Source organism: Phyllostomus discolor, chromosome 7 (genome assembly GCF_004126475.2).
Source record: "Phyllostomus discolor isolate MPI-MPIP mPhyDis1 chromosome 7, mPhyDis1.pri.v3, whole genome shotgun sequence".
Taxonomy (NCBI): domain Eukaryota; kingdom Metazoa; phylum Chordata; class Mammalia; order Chiroptera; family Phyllostomidae; genus Phyllostomus; species Phyllostomus discolor.
The window spans coordinates 38,217,499-38,237,288 of record NC_040909.2 but is presented as its reverse complement, the minus strand read 5'-3'; the positions used below and the strand labels follow the sequence as shown (position 1 = coordinate 38,237,288).

At 45.0% G+C, this 19,790-nt stretch overlaps 1 protein-coding gene across 3 annotated transcripts in view; it reads right to left on the bottom strand.

The window, feature by feature from the left end:
• Positions 1-19,790, bottom strand: part of FGD5 (FYVE, RhoGEF and PH domain containing 5) — a 126,090-nt gene that overhangs the window by 104,110 nt on the left and 2,190 nt on the right. For all 3 annotated transcript variants that reach the window (XM_028518798.2, XM_036030757.1, XM_036030756.1), the window contains exon 2: positions 10,818-13,479. In XM_028518798.2, the coding sequence (XP_028374599.1) occupies positions 10,818-13,479 (2,662 nt within the window). The remainder of the gene's footprint in view (positions 1-10,817; positions 13,480-19,790) is intronic.

Here is a 19,790-nt window from a genome sequence, read left to right as displayed (position 1 = left end):
CTGATATGACCCTAAACATATAAGTTCTATGAGATAGTCTGAAGAGTTCAGATAATTCAAACATTTTTGGATCCTAACACTTCTCCCCAATGGCGTCCCATGAAAGTAAATCTTTTAGAGGCAGAATAACACCCAGAACTGACAGAAATTCAAATCTTTTACATGGGCCCTTGCCTACCCCACCCCCCACCTCTCTCCCCCAGTCTTCTGTACTCCATCCACACCGGCCTCCTGGTCGCTGCACAAGCCCCACAAGGGCCTTCAGTTTCAGGGCTTTGTCCCTGCTGTTCCCACTGCCTGGATGATGTCTGACCATCCCTCAGGATTTACTCAAATGTCACTTCCTCAGAGAAGCCTTCCCTGACCACCCCATCTAAGGTGTCCCTTCTACCAGTCACTTTCTACCACATTGCTTTTTTTTTCTTTTTAATAAAAGAATCATCTCATCTCCAAAGAATGATCTCATTATCTGTGATTATCTCATTTACTTATTAGTTTGTCTACTGTCTGACTCTCCCCAGAATACCAGTTCTGTGAGGGCAGGGATTTCATCAGCTTATTATAAAGCTCACAGAGGGGACTTCTGGCAAGATGGAGGCATAGGTGGATGCACCGTACCTCCATGCACAACCAAGATTAGAACAGCAACAATTTAGAGGCAGAATAACACCCAGAACTGACAAAAAATTTATCTGAATGGAAGTCGGACAGCCAAGAAGTTGAAATAGACCCATTTATCCAGACCGGTAGGAGGGGCAGAGACGAGCAGCCAGGTGTGGGCTGCAGCTGGGAGAACAGGGAGAGTTGGGCACATAGGGCAACCGGGAGCACGTAAGGCATCTGGGGCACACAAGATCGCAGTGGGTGGACCCTGAGTACGCAAGCAGCAGCTGGCAGACCCAGTGAGGCAGCGATTGTGGAGCAGGGCAGAGCGCGCAACCCAGGATCCCAGGGAAGGGACTGAGGTCCCACGGAGAACGGAGCTACCGCCATTGTTCCCTCTCGACCCTGCCCTCACATACAAGGTCACAATCTAGCGACTGGGGTGCCCAGCCCAGGTGAACACCTAAGGCTCCGCCCCTCACCATAACAGGAGCGACCAGACCAAAAAAAGAGAAAGAGAGAGAGAGAGATGGCTCAAACAGAAGAACAAATCAGTGCCCCAGAACTCATCCTTTTGAGTGACCAAGAGATAGCTAACCTATCAGATGCACAGTTCAAAACACTGGTGATCAGGAAGCTCACAGAATTGGTTGATTTTGGTCACACAATAGATGAACAAATGCAGGTTACTATAAAAGAAATGAAGGAAAATGCACAGGGAGCCAATAGTGATGGGAAGGAAACTGGGACTCAAATCAGTAGAGTGGACCAGAAGGAAGAAAGAAACAACCAAACAGGAAAGAATGGAGAAATAAGAATTCAAAAAATGAGGAGATGCTTAGGAACCTCCAGGACATCTTTAAACATTCCAACATCCGAATTATAGGGGTTCCAGAAGGGGAAGAGGTAGAGCAATGGATTGAAAATGTATTTGAACAAATAATAAAGGAGAACTTGCCCATTCTGGCAAAGGAAATAGACTTCCAGGAAGTCCAGGAAGCTCAGAGAGCCCCAAAGAAGTTGGACCCAAGAAGAAACACACCAAGGCACATCATAATTACATTAGCCAAGGTAAAAAACGAAGGAGAGAATCCTAGAAACAGCAAGAGATAAGGGGACAGTCACCTACAAAGGAGTTCCCGTCAGACTGTCAGCTGATTTCTCAAAAGAGACCTTACAGGCAAGAAGGGGCTGGAAAGAAGTATTCCAAGTCATGAAAGACAAGGACCTATATCCCAGATTGCTCTATCCAGCAAAGCTTTCATTTAGATAAGAAGGGCAGATAAAGTGCTTCTCAGATAAGGTCAAGTTAAAGGAGTTCATCGTCACCAAGCCCTTATTTTATGAAATGTTAAAGGGACTTATCTAAGAAAAGATTTTTTAAAAAACACGTATAGTAAAAGGACAGCAAACTCACAATTATTAACAACCACACCTAAAGCAAAACCAAAAGAAACTAAACAAACAACTAGAACAGGGACAGAACCACAGAAATGGAGATCACATGGAGGGTTAGCAATAGGGGAGTGGGAGGAGGAGAGAGGGGGAAAAGGTACAGGGAATAAGTAGCATAGATTGTAGGTAGAAAATAGACAGGGGGAGGGTAAGAATAGTATGAGAAATGTAGAAGCTAAAGAACTTATAACACATGGACATGAACTAAAGGGGGGGAAGTGGATGGGAGAAGGTGTACAGGGTGGTGGGGTGTGAAGGGGAGAAATGGGACAACTGTAATAGCATAACCAATAAAATATATTTTAAAAAAAGAAGCTCACAGAGCAGTGCCTAGCACCTAGTAGGCACTTGACACAGATTTACCGAAGGAATGCATCAAATACAGAGATGACTTTTCGCTTTGGCTGCATCCTGTGCATGATTCGCTCATCCCTAATCAATAGGCAGGGAACAGGGAGGCCCAAATATTATATATCCAGCATGATTCCAACTGGGCTGGAACAAAGGCCTCACTGCTCCTCTGGGGCTCAGCTGGTTCAGAAGACCTGCTGCTGACATTTCGCCAAAGCACTCACGCAACAAGACTGTCTTCTATTAGTGAGAATTATCTTCACACCTCCCACAGGGGGAAACCCTGATTTTATGAAGGTAAAACCACATTGTGATTAACACTTCACCAGGATTCCATCTATGTTATAGCTCTGCAAGGAAAAAAAATAGTTAGGGGCTTTAATATCATGCTAGCAAATGTTATGGTGAGTGTGTTCCTGACACGATTTTCTTATTAGGGTCCTTCCCTGTAAATTTTATTGCATTTAATTAAAAATTATTGCTAAAAGAAACGGCTGCAGATGGTCTTATTTTAAGTCAGAAAATTAAAAACCAAATATTCTCATCAGTCAATTTCAACAAGAAGCCCAGCCACACGCATTAGGAATGTGATGATTTTGAGACTGTAATAATTTTTATGGCATTTCCAGGTCCTTTCAATGAAACTTAATGAAAGCTCTGCATGAGTTCATTTGTCAAAAACACAGTAATAATAGGAAGACTCCCAGCTTACAGGCAGATACAAAGATAGCAATGAAAACTATGTCTGGGGATGTGCCGAAAATCCAGCCACGCAGCTCTCAGCACCAACAGAATTATTCAGCAGGAGGCTGAGATACAGCTCTGCCAGGTCTTCCCCACCCCACCCCAGGAATTTAGAGCTGAGGCTGTAAATCACCTTTGTTTTAAAATGATCCATATATTTGTTGCTGCAGTGTAAAATATTTTTATTTTTTATTTTGTAAAAAATAAAAGTCGGGATTTACTCTCTCGGGGAATCACTTCAGCAAAATATTTAGTGCATTCTGAAGATGCTGGGGGCTGGGAGGGAAGGAAGCACTCTTCTGCCAGGTGTCTGTGCTGCATTTAAGAATTTTAATGGTGGTCACTGTCCTTGGTCTGGACTGCCTGTACAATTACTTCCCCCAACTTTACGACCTGGCTTGTATCCTTTAACTTCTTTTCTATGGACTGGATTCTCATTTTTCTTGCTATGTCTTTTATGAGAAACCAACTCAAATCTTTATTTACTTGGGGCCAGACAGAATGTAACAGATAAAAGAATGAGAAGAGAGAGGCAAAGGCAGACATAAGCTGGCCCTGGAGTTGATACTGGAGCACCGGGTTGCTGCGGACATTCTGGAAACAGAACTCCACTCCTCCCCTTCCCACCGCTACAGCTCTGCTTGGTCCTTGTATTCTCTGGAGGGGACCACTGCCACAGCCTCTCAACTAATCTCCGTGCTTCCCATCTCTCTGACCCCTCCACTCCCCACCCTGCCAATACGGTGTCCATGCCAATGCACCATCCCCACTGTGGGCGCATTCTAACTCTCCAAGAGGATACACAAGGCCCTTGTCCACTGGGTCCCAGACTGCCTTCCCAACTTCACCTCACAGACATGCACACTGAGCTCCATCTACACACTTCATGGTTCTTTCTTACCCCCCAGATGCACGCACAGACATGTGTTCTTCCTCGACTGTTTGTCTCCATCACGAACTCCTGTTCCTCTGGCAATACCCACCTCAAGTGTCTCCCAAATAGATCCCTCCAGAGCTGTTTGGAGGGACCTCTAACAAAGCCTTGTCACACCGGGCTCCAATGACCTCTATCTGTCTCCCCAGACAGACTGAAAGGCCTCGAGGGCAAGGGCAGTAGATGCTGAACAAACTTTAGGAGAGGGAGTGTGTCAATAAGCTGAGCCAGTGTGACATTCTACAGCAGAAGCTGGAAATTAGAAAAAGATGGTGTTTGAATTTAGTCCTTAATCCTTTCAACCCAATCTCCTCTGTATATTCTCCATACCTGTAGATGATGTGAACCATTTTTCAGACTAAACATTTCAAGATACCTACAGAAACAAGAAGAAACATTTTTCCCTGAAGTTTTACCTACTAAAGACCATAGTCCTAAGTTTCTCTGTATGTTCTCACACCTTTCTCCTATGTTCTCACACCTTTCTCCTATGTCCTATGTCAAAATCCTACTTTTCCTCCAGTGTCCATTCAAATGCCACCCTGTCCACCCTCCTCTGGACTCCTATTCTTTTGGCCCTGAGCATTTTCTACTCACATTGCAGGAAGGGCCCCTTCCCCCATCTAATTATAAGTCCGCTGAAGCCAGCCATGGTGCCTGGTCCACCTGGCCCTCTCCTTCCACACTTTACTTGGCACAGTTCCTTGCCCAGAATCACTCATTTCTCAAGTGGTAATCATCGGTTAGCCAAAATATTCAATTACGTGGATTTTCCCACTCCTCATCCTCATATGCATTCTGTATAATGTAGCCAATACACAAACTCTTGGGCTTGTAATCTGAGCTTCATTTTAACATAGAACAGCTCTGTAAGGACCACGGGCTGGGAGAAGGTAGTAATGAAATGCTGGGCCTTGGACCTTCCATAGCTCTCTCTGGAAGGCACAGACATTCATGAACTGCTGCTGCCAGGTGGGCTGAATCATCTGAAGCTCCCCTAATGAGCAGTAGATCCCAAACAGATGGCCTGTTCCAGACCCAGAGCTGCTGGTTGCTTCACAGGCACAACTGGCCACAGGAGGGCAAGGGTCCCCACTATGGCACTGAGGGAAGGAAAGACATCTGAGTACTTAGCAAGTTCCAGGAAGGATTATCAGTCTTCCTGATGACTTGCCAACAGAGCAACAAACCCGCCACCCATCAGAGAAGAAATGACAATGTCCTTCTGTTTTTCCTTGAGCTTTTTGGACCAATAAGCAAAGCCAACATTTTGCTCATGGCTGTACTAGCCTGTCTCCTGCAAGGGAGACACTCAGCAGCTGCTGGATGAAAACCACTAGCTAACATTTTGCAGCCACAGAAACAGGGTAATGAAAAGGGCAGTAGACTGAGGTTAAGAAAGAGTCAGGTTCGAATCTTAGTTGGACTAGTTAATACTTTTGTGACAGAGGATAATTTATATCACTTCATTTGGCCTCAGTTTTCTCACTTGGAAAATGGGGCTGGAAATTCCTAATGTGCCTAACCATAAATTACAAGTGCAATAATAGCTACAGTAAGAGTAATAGAGACAGGCACTCCTGCTCTTTAGATTATAGCATCATAAAACCCCTGCTCTGTAGCCCTGATGTCATTTCAGGCAGGTGTTGGAGGTAACACTGACACCACACCCCACAGCTGAATCTCAAAAGGGTATGGTCCTGGTTTTACTGATGTGATGCCCTGAACACTGCATCAAACACATGCAGAAGAATGGTCCTGAGAGAAGAAAGAGAAAGAGATACCTCCACAGTGACAGGGACCAGATTCTCTACCTATACCCTTGGACACAAATTCAAATCCTGCATCCATCACTATGTGACCTTGATCATGTCACATAATAAGAGCTAATATGTACTGATCATTTCACTATGTGCTGTATTAACTCATGTAAGTCTTAATGACATTATGAGGAAGGAACTATTACCACACCCTTTTACAGATGAAGAAACTGAGGCAGAGAAAGGTAAATAACTTGTCTCAGGTCACATACATAATAAGTCACGGGGTATACACTGAAACCCAGGCAGCTTGGTTCACAAGTCTACATGCTTTAACCACCATGTTCTCATAGGCTCTCCAGGCTGTATATGCCCCTATGGAATCATAAAAAGCTGCCATACATATTGGGCTAGCCAAAAAGTTTGTGTAGTCTTTTTCCGTACAATGGCTCTAGCTGCACTTAGTTGTCTTTAACTTCATTCAAAACAATTTTTTTAGATTGTATTGTGAAAACTGTTGTATCAGTATGCATTAAACATTTTAAATTGGTGAATTTTTCTGCAGCCATTTTAATATTGAAAATGAAAAAAGATATACAATATTCTCAGCATATTATGCTTTATTATTTCAAGAAAGGTAAAAATGCAACTGAAACACAAAAAAAGATGTGTGCAGTGTATGGAGAAGGTGTTGTGATTGATCAAACATGTCAAAAGTGGTTTCCAAAGTTTCTTGGTGCTATTTATGTTTGGCCAAATAGTTCTTTGCTGTGGGGCTGTCTTATGCACTGGGAGAAGTTTAGCAGCACCCCTGACCTCTACCCACTAGAAGCCAATAGCAGGGTATAACCAACATACTCAAAATATCCAAATCAATAAAGTTATTGGTGAAAATGAAAAATGGGTCTTTTATTTTACAGAGAAAACTAAATGGACTTTTTGGCCAACCCATTTCATCGAAAACAATATGCATTAATGAATGGAGAGAGTGCTGGACAGAAAGAGGTGAGAGAAAGTCAGTGTGGCAATATGTAAATGGCATATCCTAGGGGCTGAGTATATGAACATTCACTATAATTACAACTTTTTTGTAAGTTTGAATATTTTCACTGTGAAATGTTGGGGAAAGTAGCATCAGAGATCTGTGCTGATGTATAATGCTGTGATTAAGGTGGACTTAACATGCAAAAAAAATAAACATACAATTATGGGCCTTTGAATGAGACACTTAGGACAAATGAGTTTTTGTAGTGTTTTGCAACAAATGGATATTTTTATAAGTATATACAAAACACAGTGGTTGCCAAAGATACATACTTAATAAATTATAGTTCTTTCCAGAAACCTTGTGAAGCTCAAAATCACCTACTTGCGTGGAATCATAAAAACCCTGGTGCACAACCAACACACTGAGATGCCATGGATATTCAGAAGTCGAGACTAGGTTCCCCAACCAAGAGCACTGAGGACATAAAACATCCTATTTGAAAAGCAAGAGTGTTGGGCAATATCTCTAGTCCCTTTTTCCCCCAAAAGGGTCAATTTAGGAAAAAAGAATGTTTGTGGATACAATTTAAAGGATGACAAAAACCTTTTTTGTATAGCATGGGGAAAATGTATGTAGGTAATGTGCATATATACAATTTTATTTTATGAGATGGAAGACTGTTAGTAAGAATATTATTATAGCTCCTAAAATGTTATTATCTGTGTATACAAATCTCAGAGGAAGTAACTGCATGGAGGAAACTTTATCATCATCCATTAGCCCCTGAGCTGCTGCTCTGATTTAGGGGTCCCTAAGGGCTCTCTGAATTCTATTATATGCTCTACTCTTTCTGGAAGGGAGGTATTTTTAGTGGAAAGGACTTGTATTTAAATAACATTAAACCACACCGCTTTTCAGCCCTATGAATCCTTTGGATTATGCCAAGTAGAAAGTCTCTGTGTGGTGCCAGGATGCCTTTGATGCCTCTCCCTGTTGAACAAAGGGACCCAGCCTCTGGCTCACAGCCTTGGCAAGTAATAACCTCAAGCTAGATTGTACCTGTTATTTTATTTTCCTTTGCATTTTATTTGTACAATTGCCTTCTACTTATGGCAACTGATACTGGTTTTTTTTTCCACTTTCTAACAGTGACATAAAATTTCCTTTCTAAATACTTTTTCTTAAGTAAAAAAGATAGACTGTTTGAAAGACAATAATGGGCAGGTGAGAGTATAAGTGGTATAACAGAAATATAAAGGTGGTGCAGGAGAGGTCAATGGTGAAGAATAGAGATCTGCTTCAATCTTACCATTTTCTGGATGAGGAAACTGTGTCCTACCCTTTCCAAGATCCCACAGCACCTCAGCGACTAAGTGGGCTTTAAACCCATGTTTCCTAATGCACTGTTCCTGAGCTCTTTCAGCACTGCTGATATTTATTTGGCTTCCGCCTCTGACAGTCAAACTTAAGTAAGGTACAGGGCAGGGTAAGTAGCAGGAGGAGGAAGAAACTGCCTCCCTACCCTCTCATCCTGTCCAACCTGAAGCAACCCTGGGCCTGTCTCAAATCAGCAGCACCCCTACAAGAGATTCTCAAAGCTCCCATTCAGGCGAAGCAGCAGAGGGGCCCCTGCCCCCTTGGCAGTCCCTTGTGGCTCTCAACTTGTTGTGTCTGAAACCTCCCTTGCCCAGACCTGTTTCAGCCCAAAGCGAGGATTTTTCTCCTGCTCTGCTTCCATCTGTTTCATGCAGGAAAACGGAAGAAAGCTTTGCTCACTGATTGATGTCCAAGAGGATGTGGTTCCTGCATGGGAGATTTATCTCAGTCAGTCTGGCCTTCCGTGAAACAGTATCAGAGCGGGGGACAGAGCTTTGGAAATTCAGAGTCTGACAGGACACTCAACCAATGCCCCAGGCCGTAGCATCAAATGTGAGATGTGCAGGGAAAGCCAGCTAGCACAGTGTAAGCACACAGCACACAGTAAGCAGTCACGATATGGTAGCATTGGCATTTTCCTGGGTATTTTATTCCCTTATTGTCATGTTAGTTTGGATGAAGGAATCTTTGTTTTTTGGATAAATTATAGACCAAGACAATAGCACCTTCGCATATGGCCAAATAGTCTGTGCACTGCACAGCCCCAGAGGGCACCGTGTACAGACTAGAAGTTGAACGTGCCCTGGGGCTGTAGAGTGTGCTGTGTGCACAACCAGACTAGGCACCTGGCAGCACAAGTCACTGCAAATTCCTGGAAGAGTTGGGAAATCTAAACTCTAGCACTGATTTCTCCACTAAGGTGCTGAGAGACCCTTGGCAAGTCCCTTTCCCTCTCTGTGCCTCAGTTTCCTCCTCTGTAAGAGGATCAAATATTGTCTAAAGGTCCCCTCCAGCCATAAAATTCTGGAAATATGATTCTACAGAAGCAGAGTTCACTTTCTAAATGGCTGTCATACAAAAGAGGAAATGGGCTCACTCATCTGGCTTCAGAACGAAGAGCCAGCATGAGTGGGTTACGGATATTAGACGGAGATAGTTTTATTTCAGTCGGAAAGAAAACCTTAATCAGAGTACCTAGCAATAGAAAAGGCAGCTCTGGGAGGTGGTGAGTTCCTTGTGGCTTGAGAAATTCAAGTAGAGACTGGGTTAAGAGAAAAACCTGTTAGAGGTGGGAGATTTGACCATATGCCCTTTGATATGCTTTCCAACATGGAGATTTTATGGTTTCAAAGCTTGGTTTTATTTTCATTAATGCTAGGAGGCACTCGCCTAGGGTTGGGTCTCATCAAATCCTGCTCATAGCCATTAATGCAATGACCTTGTTGGCTCTTTTCCTCTCGCCCTCTAAGAGTTCCCACACATCCACATTCTCCAAACTAAACCCAGGACCTCCAGCAGGAGAGGCGTTTGCCTCTGCTCCAGCAAACAAATGTTTTCATCCTAGAACTAATTAATAATAGCCGTGCTCAGGCTTGGGGTAGGGAGAAGGTAGAGCCAGAGTGGGGAACCATATAAAAACTCATGAGAATAAACCACGCAAACACGTCTAGCACCCATACTCCAGAGACGGCTAATGCTAATCGCAAACCATTCTTCCCTATCCACTGCTGCAAGTCCTGCAGGAAGTCCCAGCAGCAACAGCTGTGTGGGACTAGGCTAAGCTAGTGCACATGAGGGGAAAGAGTCAGGATTTCCTTTAAAATCACAACCATTTTGGCTTTTCATGAATTCTGACTGGTTCAGACTGAATTGCATCACCTTTAAGTTGCATCCACGAGGAACAGCAAGACTCGGCCATCAACCACTTGATCAATAAGGGCATTCAGTCAGCCTCGTGAAGGTGGGATCAGAAAACCCCCACTGCTGTCAATAATTTCAGTGTTTCACTCACACTTCCAAGGTGAATGAACCACCCCCCAACAAAAAAATCAGCTTGGATGTACCACTTAAAGACTTCTATTCAGAAATTTAGCTCAGGGCAACCGTGGCTTTTTTTAAATAAATAAATTATCTTTTCTAGTTCCCTTCAGTAGAGTGTATATTTATACAATGAAAAGGTATAAATCTCAATTTGGGGTGTTTTCCTGATGGTGAAAGACATTTAGTTTGGCAAGATTCCAAAACCTTCTCTCTTGATGACTTTCCCAGGGAGGAGTAGTAAAGCCATCTACCCAGATGAGAAATATCCCCCAGGTAAGGCAAATACACACGCTCACATTTGTACTGAACTCAGCATTTTAGGTAATACTCTCACATAGATTATCTATTCTGATCTTCTCAAACACTCTGCCCTGAGGTAGAGTGAATCCCATTTCACAGATGATGTACCTGAGGCTTAGAGAGGTAAAGCCACTCACCTGAGTCACACAGCTAAAAAGAAACAGAGCACGAAGCTAAAAGCAAGTCCTTGCTGTCCCCTACACCTAAGTTTGCCTCTCAAACAGTTACACTTGCTAAACAACAAAGAAAACCAATTTCACAGTACCTTTCCGCTTCTTGGTCTACACTCTGCGGCTTGCTCTCGAAGGCATTGAAGCTGCTCATGTCCACATAGCCATCATTTTCATTCGCTGTGGACAGGGCTCTGCTCTGGTCTTCAAACAGCTTTGTAAACGTCCCAGCCCTTGCAGGTCTCCGGGGTGGAATCTGGATGTTCTCATAGTCCGAGTTCATGGCTGGAATGTTCTCATAGTCTGAAGTGTCAGCATTTGGGAATGAGATGGACCGGGGCTTGGTCAGGGGCAAGGGCAAAAACGGGGGCCGGGAGCGGTCTTCAAAGGACTCTACTCGGGACACTGTCCTGCTGAAGGGGACGCCTTTCCTCTTGCCATCCCTGTAGAAAATGAGAGAGGACGGCGATTCAGAAGCCCGGAGCTTGCCAGTCCGGGCCTTAAGCTGAGGGGAGTTACTGAGGCTCCTGCGGTCAATTTCCAGAAGCCGGGAAGGCCCGTGGTAGCTGGATTCGGAAGAGGACCTGGAAGAAGACACGTTGACATCCACATGCACTTTGTTCTCTGTTTTTTTCTTAAAAGTCAGTGCCAGGAACCGCTTAAAGGATGACTTCTTCTTCTTGCTGTGCTTGTCTGGGGGCTCGCTCTCAATCAGGAGTGAGGGGGAGCTCTTTGTGATGGGCTTCTTGGTGATGCAGGCCAGGTCGAAAGGTGGTGGGATGTCAACCACAGAAGATGGTGTTGAAGTGCCACTGGACGGAAGGTGGTTTCTCTGGGAGAAACTCCCAGAGGAGCCAATCACACAGGGCAGAGAGAGGTTGTCATCTTTCCTTTTGATTCGATGGTCGTCTAAGCCACATGCCTCAGGCTCCCTGTACACAGAGACGGGGATCTCTCGGCCTTCTACAGAGAATGAGCGAGGGTAGAGAGTGAAGGCTCTGGGCTTTGCTGGTAAGGCCCTGCTGGCTTCCTGTGGCTTCCCCTCCAATGACAGAACCATCTTTCTTGCCTCCTCGGTGGTACCTCCAATGCCCATGGCTGACAATGAGACAGCTTCTGGTACAGTTTCTTCTGGGACAGTTTCTGGGACATAGCCAGCCACCTTCCCAGAGTGGGGCCTGGCCCTTGAGATGATGTTCTTTCTGTCAGTGGGGACCAGGCCACCCTCAGCATCAGAGTTCACTTCTTCTTTCGAGCCGTAACCACTCAGTGCATCTGATACAGCCTGTGCCTCAGGCTTTTCTCCCTCTCCAGGGTCAGTCCCGCACACCAAGTCGACTCCCATCTCATAGGGGTTGGTGAGCGCGTCGTCTGTGGCATCCTCATCCTCTGGCAAGATCACCACATCAGGGACAGAGAGGCCCTCCCCGGTGCCATCCTGCAGGGAACCACGCTGGTCACACAAAGTTCCAGCCACGGTGTTCTGGTCTGCACATTTCCCCGACTTTGCTTCCTGCCCTGACTCGAAACCTTTCACTGACTCAGAAAAAGAAGGGTAGTTTTCACTACAGAAAGAGGTGCTCTCTGTAGGGAAGAACTCATAGGGACTTCCTGAGAGTGAAGTCATGAAGTCATCCACACAGTCATTCTCGAAAGGAATGATCTGGCAGCTCTCCTCTGCAGGTTCACCTTGCATGGAGACTTCACCTTCTTCAGCGACCTCTCCCTCCTCTTGGGTGGCTGCTGCCATTTCTTCCTGATCAGTTTTCTCATCTTGGTCAGGTGGTTCACCCTGGTTGCCATCACCTGAGGCATCTTCACACTCCTCCTCAGAGATGTCATGGCTTTCTGTGATTATGTCCACCTCCCGGATGCCTGTGGCCAATCCTTCATTCTCCAGGGGTTCTTCATTGGCATCTTCAGCATCCCCCTCAGCGGGCCTGTCAGAATCCACATACTCATCTGGCGCCCCTGGTTCTGCATTGGCACCGCCTTCCTCATCATCCTCCTCTGCCTCCCTGGGTGTCCCAGGCTCCATGCCAGGTGCTTCTGGACCCTCTAAATCAACTTGAGTTAGAATGATATCACTCGGAAAGACTGCCTCTCCATCCCAAGGGCCCCTGTCCTCCAGGTTGTACATGTTGTGTTCTTCCACCAGCTTCTCTTCCTCCTCACTTGTGAGATTCTGCTCCTCTGCCCCTGGGTCTTGGGCACAAGCATCAGCCTCCATGTTCTCAGGAATGGGGACCATACCTTCATCAGCCTCTCCACTCAGCACCACTTCAGCTGGGACTGCCACTTCCTCAGCAGCTCCTGTCCCTTCCTCCTCACCTCCTTCCTGGTGTTCCTCTTCCCCGGTGGCATCTGGAGGCACCATGACTGCATTCTCCACAGAGTCCCCATCCCTGGGTTCATCCTCTCTGGGTGGAGCTCTGGGGACCACAATGTAATCCTCATCAGCCCCGGCCTCGGAGCACTCCAGGTTGGACTGCTGCTCTTCATAAAGCCCCCTGTCTACACAGAGCAACTTCCCATTGCTGCATTTGTTCAAGCTGTTGATCATGTACACACTGGCCCTCCACTCGTTGGGGGTATCCAGCCTGGGCTTAGGAGCAATGGGGGGTTTTGGGCCCCTCGACATGGAGCTGGGACTGTGAAGACTGTCAGGTCTGGGTGATGAAGGGAATTTGGGTGCCGTCACTGGCGTGAGGGGACTGGTGGTCTTTGGCTTGGGAGCAACTGGTGGTTTTGGTGAATCTAAAGGATGAAAATAGAGAAGAGAAGGAGACAAAAAGTACAGTTACCTTTATTTCCATTCTTACTTATCATTTTGAGATAGCATTGAAGATGGTTTCTCAACTCATGTGAATCCAATCCACCATGCTCTGTCTTAGGTTTGTCTCCACCGTCATCTTTAAAATCCCTTGGTTTTCCACTAACGATCCATTCTGTGAACAAAGTAGCTAGACCTTTCTTCTACACACAATCCCACTAATAAAACCCAAATGAATGACATCTTGTATCTGTCAAATAAAGGTGTGCAGATCACTGCACTCATTCATTCAACAAGTATTTATTAAATACTTTCTATGTGCCAGGTACCCAAGAGGCAATGTTGAACTTGGCAGTCACCATCCCTGCTGCCATCATAGAGCTTACATTCATTCCACAGTTAATTCCTTGAATACCTACATCTGTTTGCATAGCACTGTAGACAGTAGGGTCTTCTAGGATCAAGAAGAGAAGAACACCTCTGCTGACTGCTCACAGTTGAGTTATGGAGACAAAACTAACAGCACAATTGGAGGATAGAGCTATACGCCCTTGAAATATTATAACTGAGTAGCCATTATCTCATTCCCTCAAGAATAGCACACCCAAGGCTTGTGACAGTGATGTATTGTATGATTCTCCTGAGGGTCACCTCTGAATTCCACATGTTGCAGACTGGTGTCCAGCTGAGTGCCCTGCATCCAAATTTTACAGTATCTGAATTTTATGGGAGAAACTATATGGTATTTTACAATATGGATATTTGCAAAAGGCCTCTTCCCTTGTGAATGGTGACAGTCTATTAACCTCAGCAGAATAAACGATGTGGCACAAACGTACATGCAGTAGGAGTTCAAGAAGCAAGAGTTGCTATGGCTAGGGAAGACCTCTTGGAGAAGGAGAAATTTCAGCTAAATTTTTCAGGATGGAAGGAACCTGGACAAGTATAGGGTCAAAAGAGTAGTCACCTACTTCCAAGTTCAACCCGTCTCCCACCACGAGCCAGCCCATGCCTCCTGCCTGAATCTCTGAGCCCCTGGGTACATTTTGGTCAGAGTGAGGAAAGCAGATTTCCAAGAATGCAACTCCATCCTGACAAGCCCATTCCAAAAGAACTGCCTGGCTCCCCACTGCCCATGGATTAAGATGTATAAATCTCACTTCAACCCAAGTCTCATCTCCCATTTCCATCCCCTCTGAGGCTTGCGTCTGACACACAGCAGCTTCAGAACGCCAGCCTGGCTGTGACAGAAAGAAGGTGGAGCAGAGGGGCTGGAAGTCTGTTGGCAAATTCTTCTCTTCCCCATGCATTTGACCCTCAGGTAAATCCTTGAAGCATCTAACCCCAGTCGAATCTAATCCAGGGCTGTCTGACAGAAATATAATGTAAGCCACATTTATATTTACATAGTAAGTTTTAATTCTCTCATATCCATATTAAAAAGTCAAAACGGAAGAGGTGAAATTCATTTTAACAATATGGTTTTTGAACTCAATATATCTAAAATATTTTGAATATCATCACGTAATCAGTGAATCATGTTTGGATCACCGTGTAACCAATACACAAAATTTATTAATGAGTTATTTGACATTTTTTAACTAAGTGTGTTTTATACACACACCATGTCACAGTTCAGACTAGGCACATTTCAAGTGCTTAGTAGCCACATGTGGCCGGTGGTTATGGCTGGTAGGTCAGCACAGCTCTGACATGAGACATCTCCATGGGACTGTCTCATTGGCACCTCAATTCAAGATGTCTGAAGCCAAAGTCAATAACATGTCCCCACACTGGCAGGACCACGTTAAATTCAGCTGAGGCCCCAAAGGAAAGAAAAAAGGCCTGGAGACGTAACAATGCAGGGTTACAAAGCCCGTGCACTCCATTCCTGAAAGGGTTTCATTTCAGAGCCCTTTTACTTATACTTTGCACATACAAGTACATCTAATGAACTTGGTTGTCTGGTTTCCCAACGCACAGCTAATTAGAAGGGGCAGGGAGAGAAAGTTAGAGCGGGAACACTGCCAGCTGTAAGATGTGGTAGCTGCAAGCCGGAAAGGAAGAGAAGAGGCACAGCTGTTGAAGTACCCACTGTTAACACACTCACAGCATCGACTGCCTAACCTGCATCTACATCTGTCTGCGTCAATGCCCAGACTTTACACATACAGGTAATAACCCAGTATCTTCAAGATGTAATATGTGACTTCCCAATTCCTTGCTTCCATAAGCAATCAAGTATATCTCCATTTAGAAAAATATCTGTCCAGATTAGGGGGGGGAAAGCCACCCAAATCTGTAGCTTCAACAACTAAGCTCACTGTGTAGTAAAAGAGTGGTCCTCTGGACTGGCTGATCCAGGTCCAAAATATGGCTTTGCCACTTACACGCTATGAAACTAAGCCTCAATTCCTTCATTTGTAGAATGGGTGCAACAGTAGCACCTACTCTCAAAGGGCTGTTGTGAAGATTAAAAGATACATATTAGCCCTGAACAGTGCCACTCGGTTGGATATCGTCCCGCAAAGTGAAAGGTTGCCGGTTTGATCCCTGGTCAGGGAACATGCCTGGGTTGCAGGTTTGGTTCCTGGTTGGGGAGCTTATGAGAGGCAACCCATCAATATTTCCCTCTTAAATTGATGTTTCTCTCCCTCTCTTTCTCCCTTCCTTTCCCTCCCTCCAAAAATAAATAAATAAATAAATTTTAAAAAGATATATATTAAAAGTACTTAGTAGCAGACCTTCACATAGGAGCACTCAATAAACCGTAGCTATTATTGTTCTAATAAAGTCAGTCTTTGCCTATCCCATATTTTCCTCTGGGATAAGCCTTGCTCTATACCAATATGCAGTAGTATGTAATATTAGCTTCACGCTCTTAACATCAGGTGTCAGGTATGGGCATGAAATTATTCTTTGGGGGCGGGGACTCTCATTTCTTATCCTTAACAGGTGGTATTTCATATGGACACCATGAGACCTGACAGAGGGACAGAAAGGCCATGAAAAACGACCATCACATTGGCTGTATCACCTCCACCCCCACCCCATCCTTCATCCAATCAAGCTATTGATCTGCGGGCACCATCTCCCTGGGAAAGGTTACAGTGGGTGCCTGAGGCGTGATCCTGCAAGAAAATGCCTTCCCTTTAGAGTCCTTAGGAATGATAAGTATGCAGAGACCAAGCCCTGCTTCCAGCTCTGAGATCAAAGGATGCCAGAATCAGAAAGGCCTCATTGAAAGATAGGGAAACTGAGGCACAATGAGGGCAGATGACTGGCATGGAGTGACTCAGCAAATCTGGAGCAGGGCCCAGATAGAATGTGAGTTTCCTGCTGTAGGCAGTTGAACCGCTGCCTTGACCCTTTGGCCCCTAAGCATTTCCTCTACAGGAGGGACTCAAGACTCTCAGCTTCCGGTGAGACAGAGGAGAGAGAAAATGCAGGGAAACTGAGGCCAAAGAGACCAGGAACAGCTAGCCAGGTAAGAAATTTAAGTAAGGCTGAGTCTAGAGCTCAGAAATACTAACTGACCACAAAGTGAATGACTTTCATTAGCTCCCACCCAATTTCTTTTAATCTGACTCCATTAAATAGATATTTATTGAGCACCTACTACGTGCCAGGCACTTGTCTAGAATCTTTGGGTACGTCAATAAATGAAACACACACTCTCTTTCAGGGACCTTATCTTCTAGTGGTAGGATACAAGCAAATACAAAGGGTATCTTACATATTGTATGATGTTGGATGATCACAAAGTCTAAGCAGAAACATTAGGAGTTGAGGGTTTTTCCAATTTTAAGTAGAGTGACCAGGACAGGTTTCATGGAGAAGATATTACAGCAAAGACTTGAAAATTGAGGGAAACCAGAAACTATTATACACGGCATGTTCCAGGAGGTAAGAGTGGCTGCAGGGAAGTGAGCAAGAGAGAAGGAGAAGCAGGAGATGAAGTCACAGGGGCCATGGGGAGGGTGTAGATTGTGAAGGGCCTTAAGAGGGAGAAGGATATGACATGGTCACTCGGGATACTGTGTTGATATTAATAGAAGAGATGAGGATGGATGCAGGGAGACCTGTGAGGAGCTCTTGCAATAATCCAGGCAGGAGATGAGAGAGGTTTGGACCAGGCTGACATCAGTGGACATGGTCAAAGAGTCAGATTCCAAATAGGAAGGTACAGTTGGTGGGATATACTGACATCTGGATACGGGGTATAAGAAAAAAGAAAAGTCAAGGACAATAGCAAGGTTTTGACTTGGAGCAACTGGAAAAGTGAAGTTGCTACCAACTGAGCTGGAGAAGCCTGCATGTGCTAGGGTGGGAAACAAAAATTTCAGTTTGTACATGTTAACTCTGAGTTACCTTTCACACACCATGGTGGAGACGTCAAGTGGGCCCTTGGGTATTCTGGTCTGGGTCAGAGATGGAAGGCATGAACCTGGTGAGATCATCAGGCAAAGCAGTGTGGACCGAGAAAATAGCAAGACCAAGGAGGGAGAGAGAAGGAGCCAGCAAAGGAGACTGAGGAGGGAGCAAAGAAAATGAAAGGAGTGCAAAGGCTTCCAGCTCTGCTCCCTCACAAAAAGGAACCAGATAGAGCCCCTGCTCTTGATACAAAGTCATCTGAGTCTCAGACCCACTCTGCCTGGAGAAGCTCAGAGAAGTAGCACTGGGGTGCACGCTGAAGGACAGGGAGGATTTCACAACTGAAAAGGAGTATTCCCAGTAGGGGGAAGAGAGTGTGAAGAGGCCCAGAGGCAGTTAGATGCAAAGCCCTTTGGGAGTGTAGTAGAGTCCAGTTTGGCTGAGGTTAAGTATAATGAGGGTAGGAGGATTACAGGATAAACCAGAGCTCGGGGTTCCTTCTCTGGGTTAAACTTAACTTCTAACTACTCAAAACCCAGCATGGATGGAGCTGCTACCTCCTGACTCCTTCTGGCTGCTGAATGAAACTTCTCTCTCCCTGTATCACAGAATCTGGGGGTTATGACTTCCCCCACCTGAGTTATCAATGCCCAGGACCTCCTGGCAATGTGCTATGCCTGAGGATAACTTGAATGCAAGCACCCTTCAAGCCAAGATGCCAAGAGTTAACTGGGGGGTAGGGGAACCACAGTAACAGGAGGAAGAGATTTTTAACAGCTTCTGGTGATAGAAATCATCCCCAGCCAGCCCCGTGTATGAGTTTATATTTTCTTTCTCTGCTTTAATTAAATATCTGTCACTCACACATTCATGCTTGCTGTTCCCTTGTCAGCTATGTAGAGGTTCAACTACAAGGGGCATTGGAAGAAGTACTGGAATAGGAGTCCAGAGCTCTGATCTCCACTCCTGGTTCTGCCCTTAATTGGAGGCAAGTCCCTTTTCCTCCCTGAGCCTCAGTTTCCCTATCTGTACAGTGAGAGGACCATACTAGTCGGTGTCTGGTCTGTTCTGGCCGACTACAACCTATTAAAGTCACAGCTCTTCTTACATCCTGTAACATCCCTGTCTTTAGTCCCTGAGTCTGTTTCAACTGCAGTTCACTATACTCCCCTTGGAACTCTCATAACCATATGTTCCAAGAGTAATTATCTTCCAATTTCACCTTCCAATTGCATCTTAATTTAACTTTCATTCCTGGGCGCCTGCTGGAATGTCCACACCGAGCCTGATGATTTCTAATTAGGCTGCTGTTAAGCTAGTCCAGTGATCCGCAACAGGGCTTTTATGGGAAGACAGCATGGGACAGAGGGGGAAGAGCACAGGGCCCAGGCTCACAAAGACCTGGACTTCAATCCCAGCTCTGCCACACGTCAGCTGTGTGATCTTGGGCACATCACTTTGCCTCTCTGAGCCTGTTTCTTTCTTGGTAACATGGAAGAAATACCTCCTTTTTTTTGAAGGATTTTGAGAAGTTCAAGAAAAATAATATACATAAGATGACTAGCAAAGTCAGTTGGCAAACATTTCCTGTGCACCTACTGTGTGTTAGACACTGGATAAAAATGTAGGCTCTGGAACTGGACAGTCTGTGTTTCAGTCCTATATTGGCTCCCCATCAAGTCAGTGACCATTAAATCCCTGCAGCTCAGTTTCCCATCTATGAAATGGAGATAGTAGAAGTACTCACCTCATCAGGTCAATGTGAAAACCAAATTGATGCATGTATAAAACACTTAAAGCAGTACCTGATTCATAGTAAGTACCCAATAAATATTAGGAGGTATTTATTGGTCACTTATAATGGGATATACACCATTCTAGGCACCTTACATGTTTTATTTTATTGAAGCATAAGAACTCA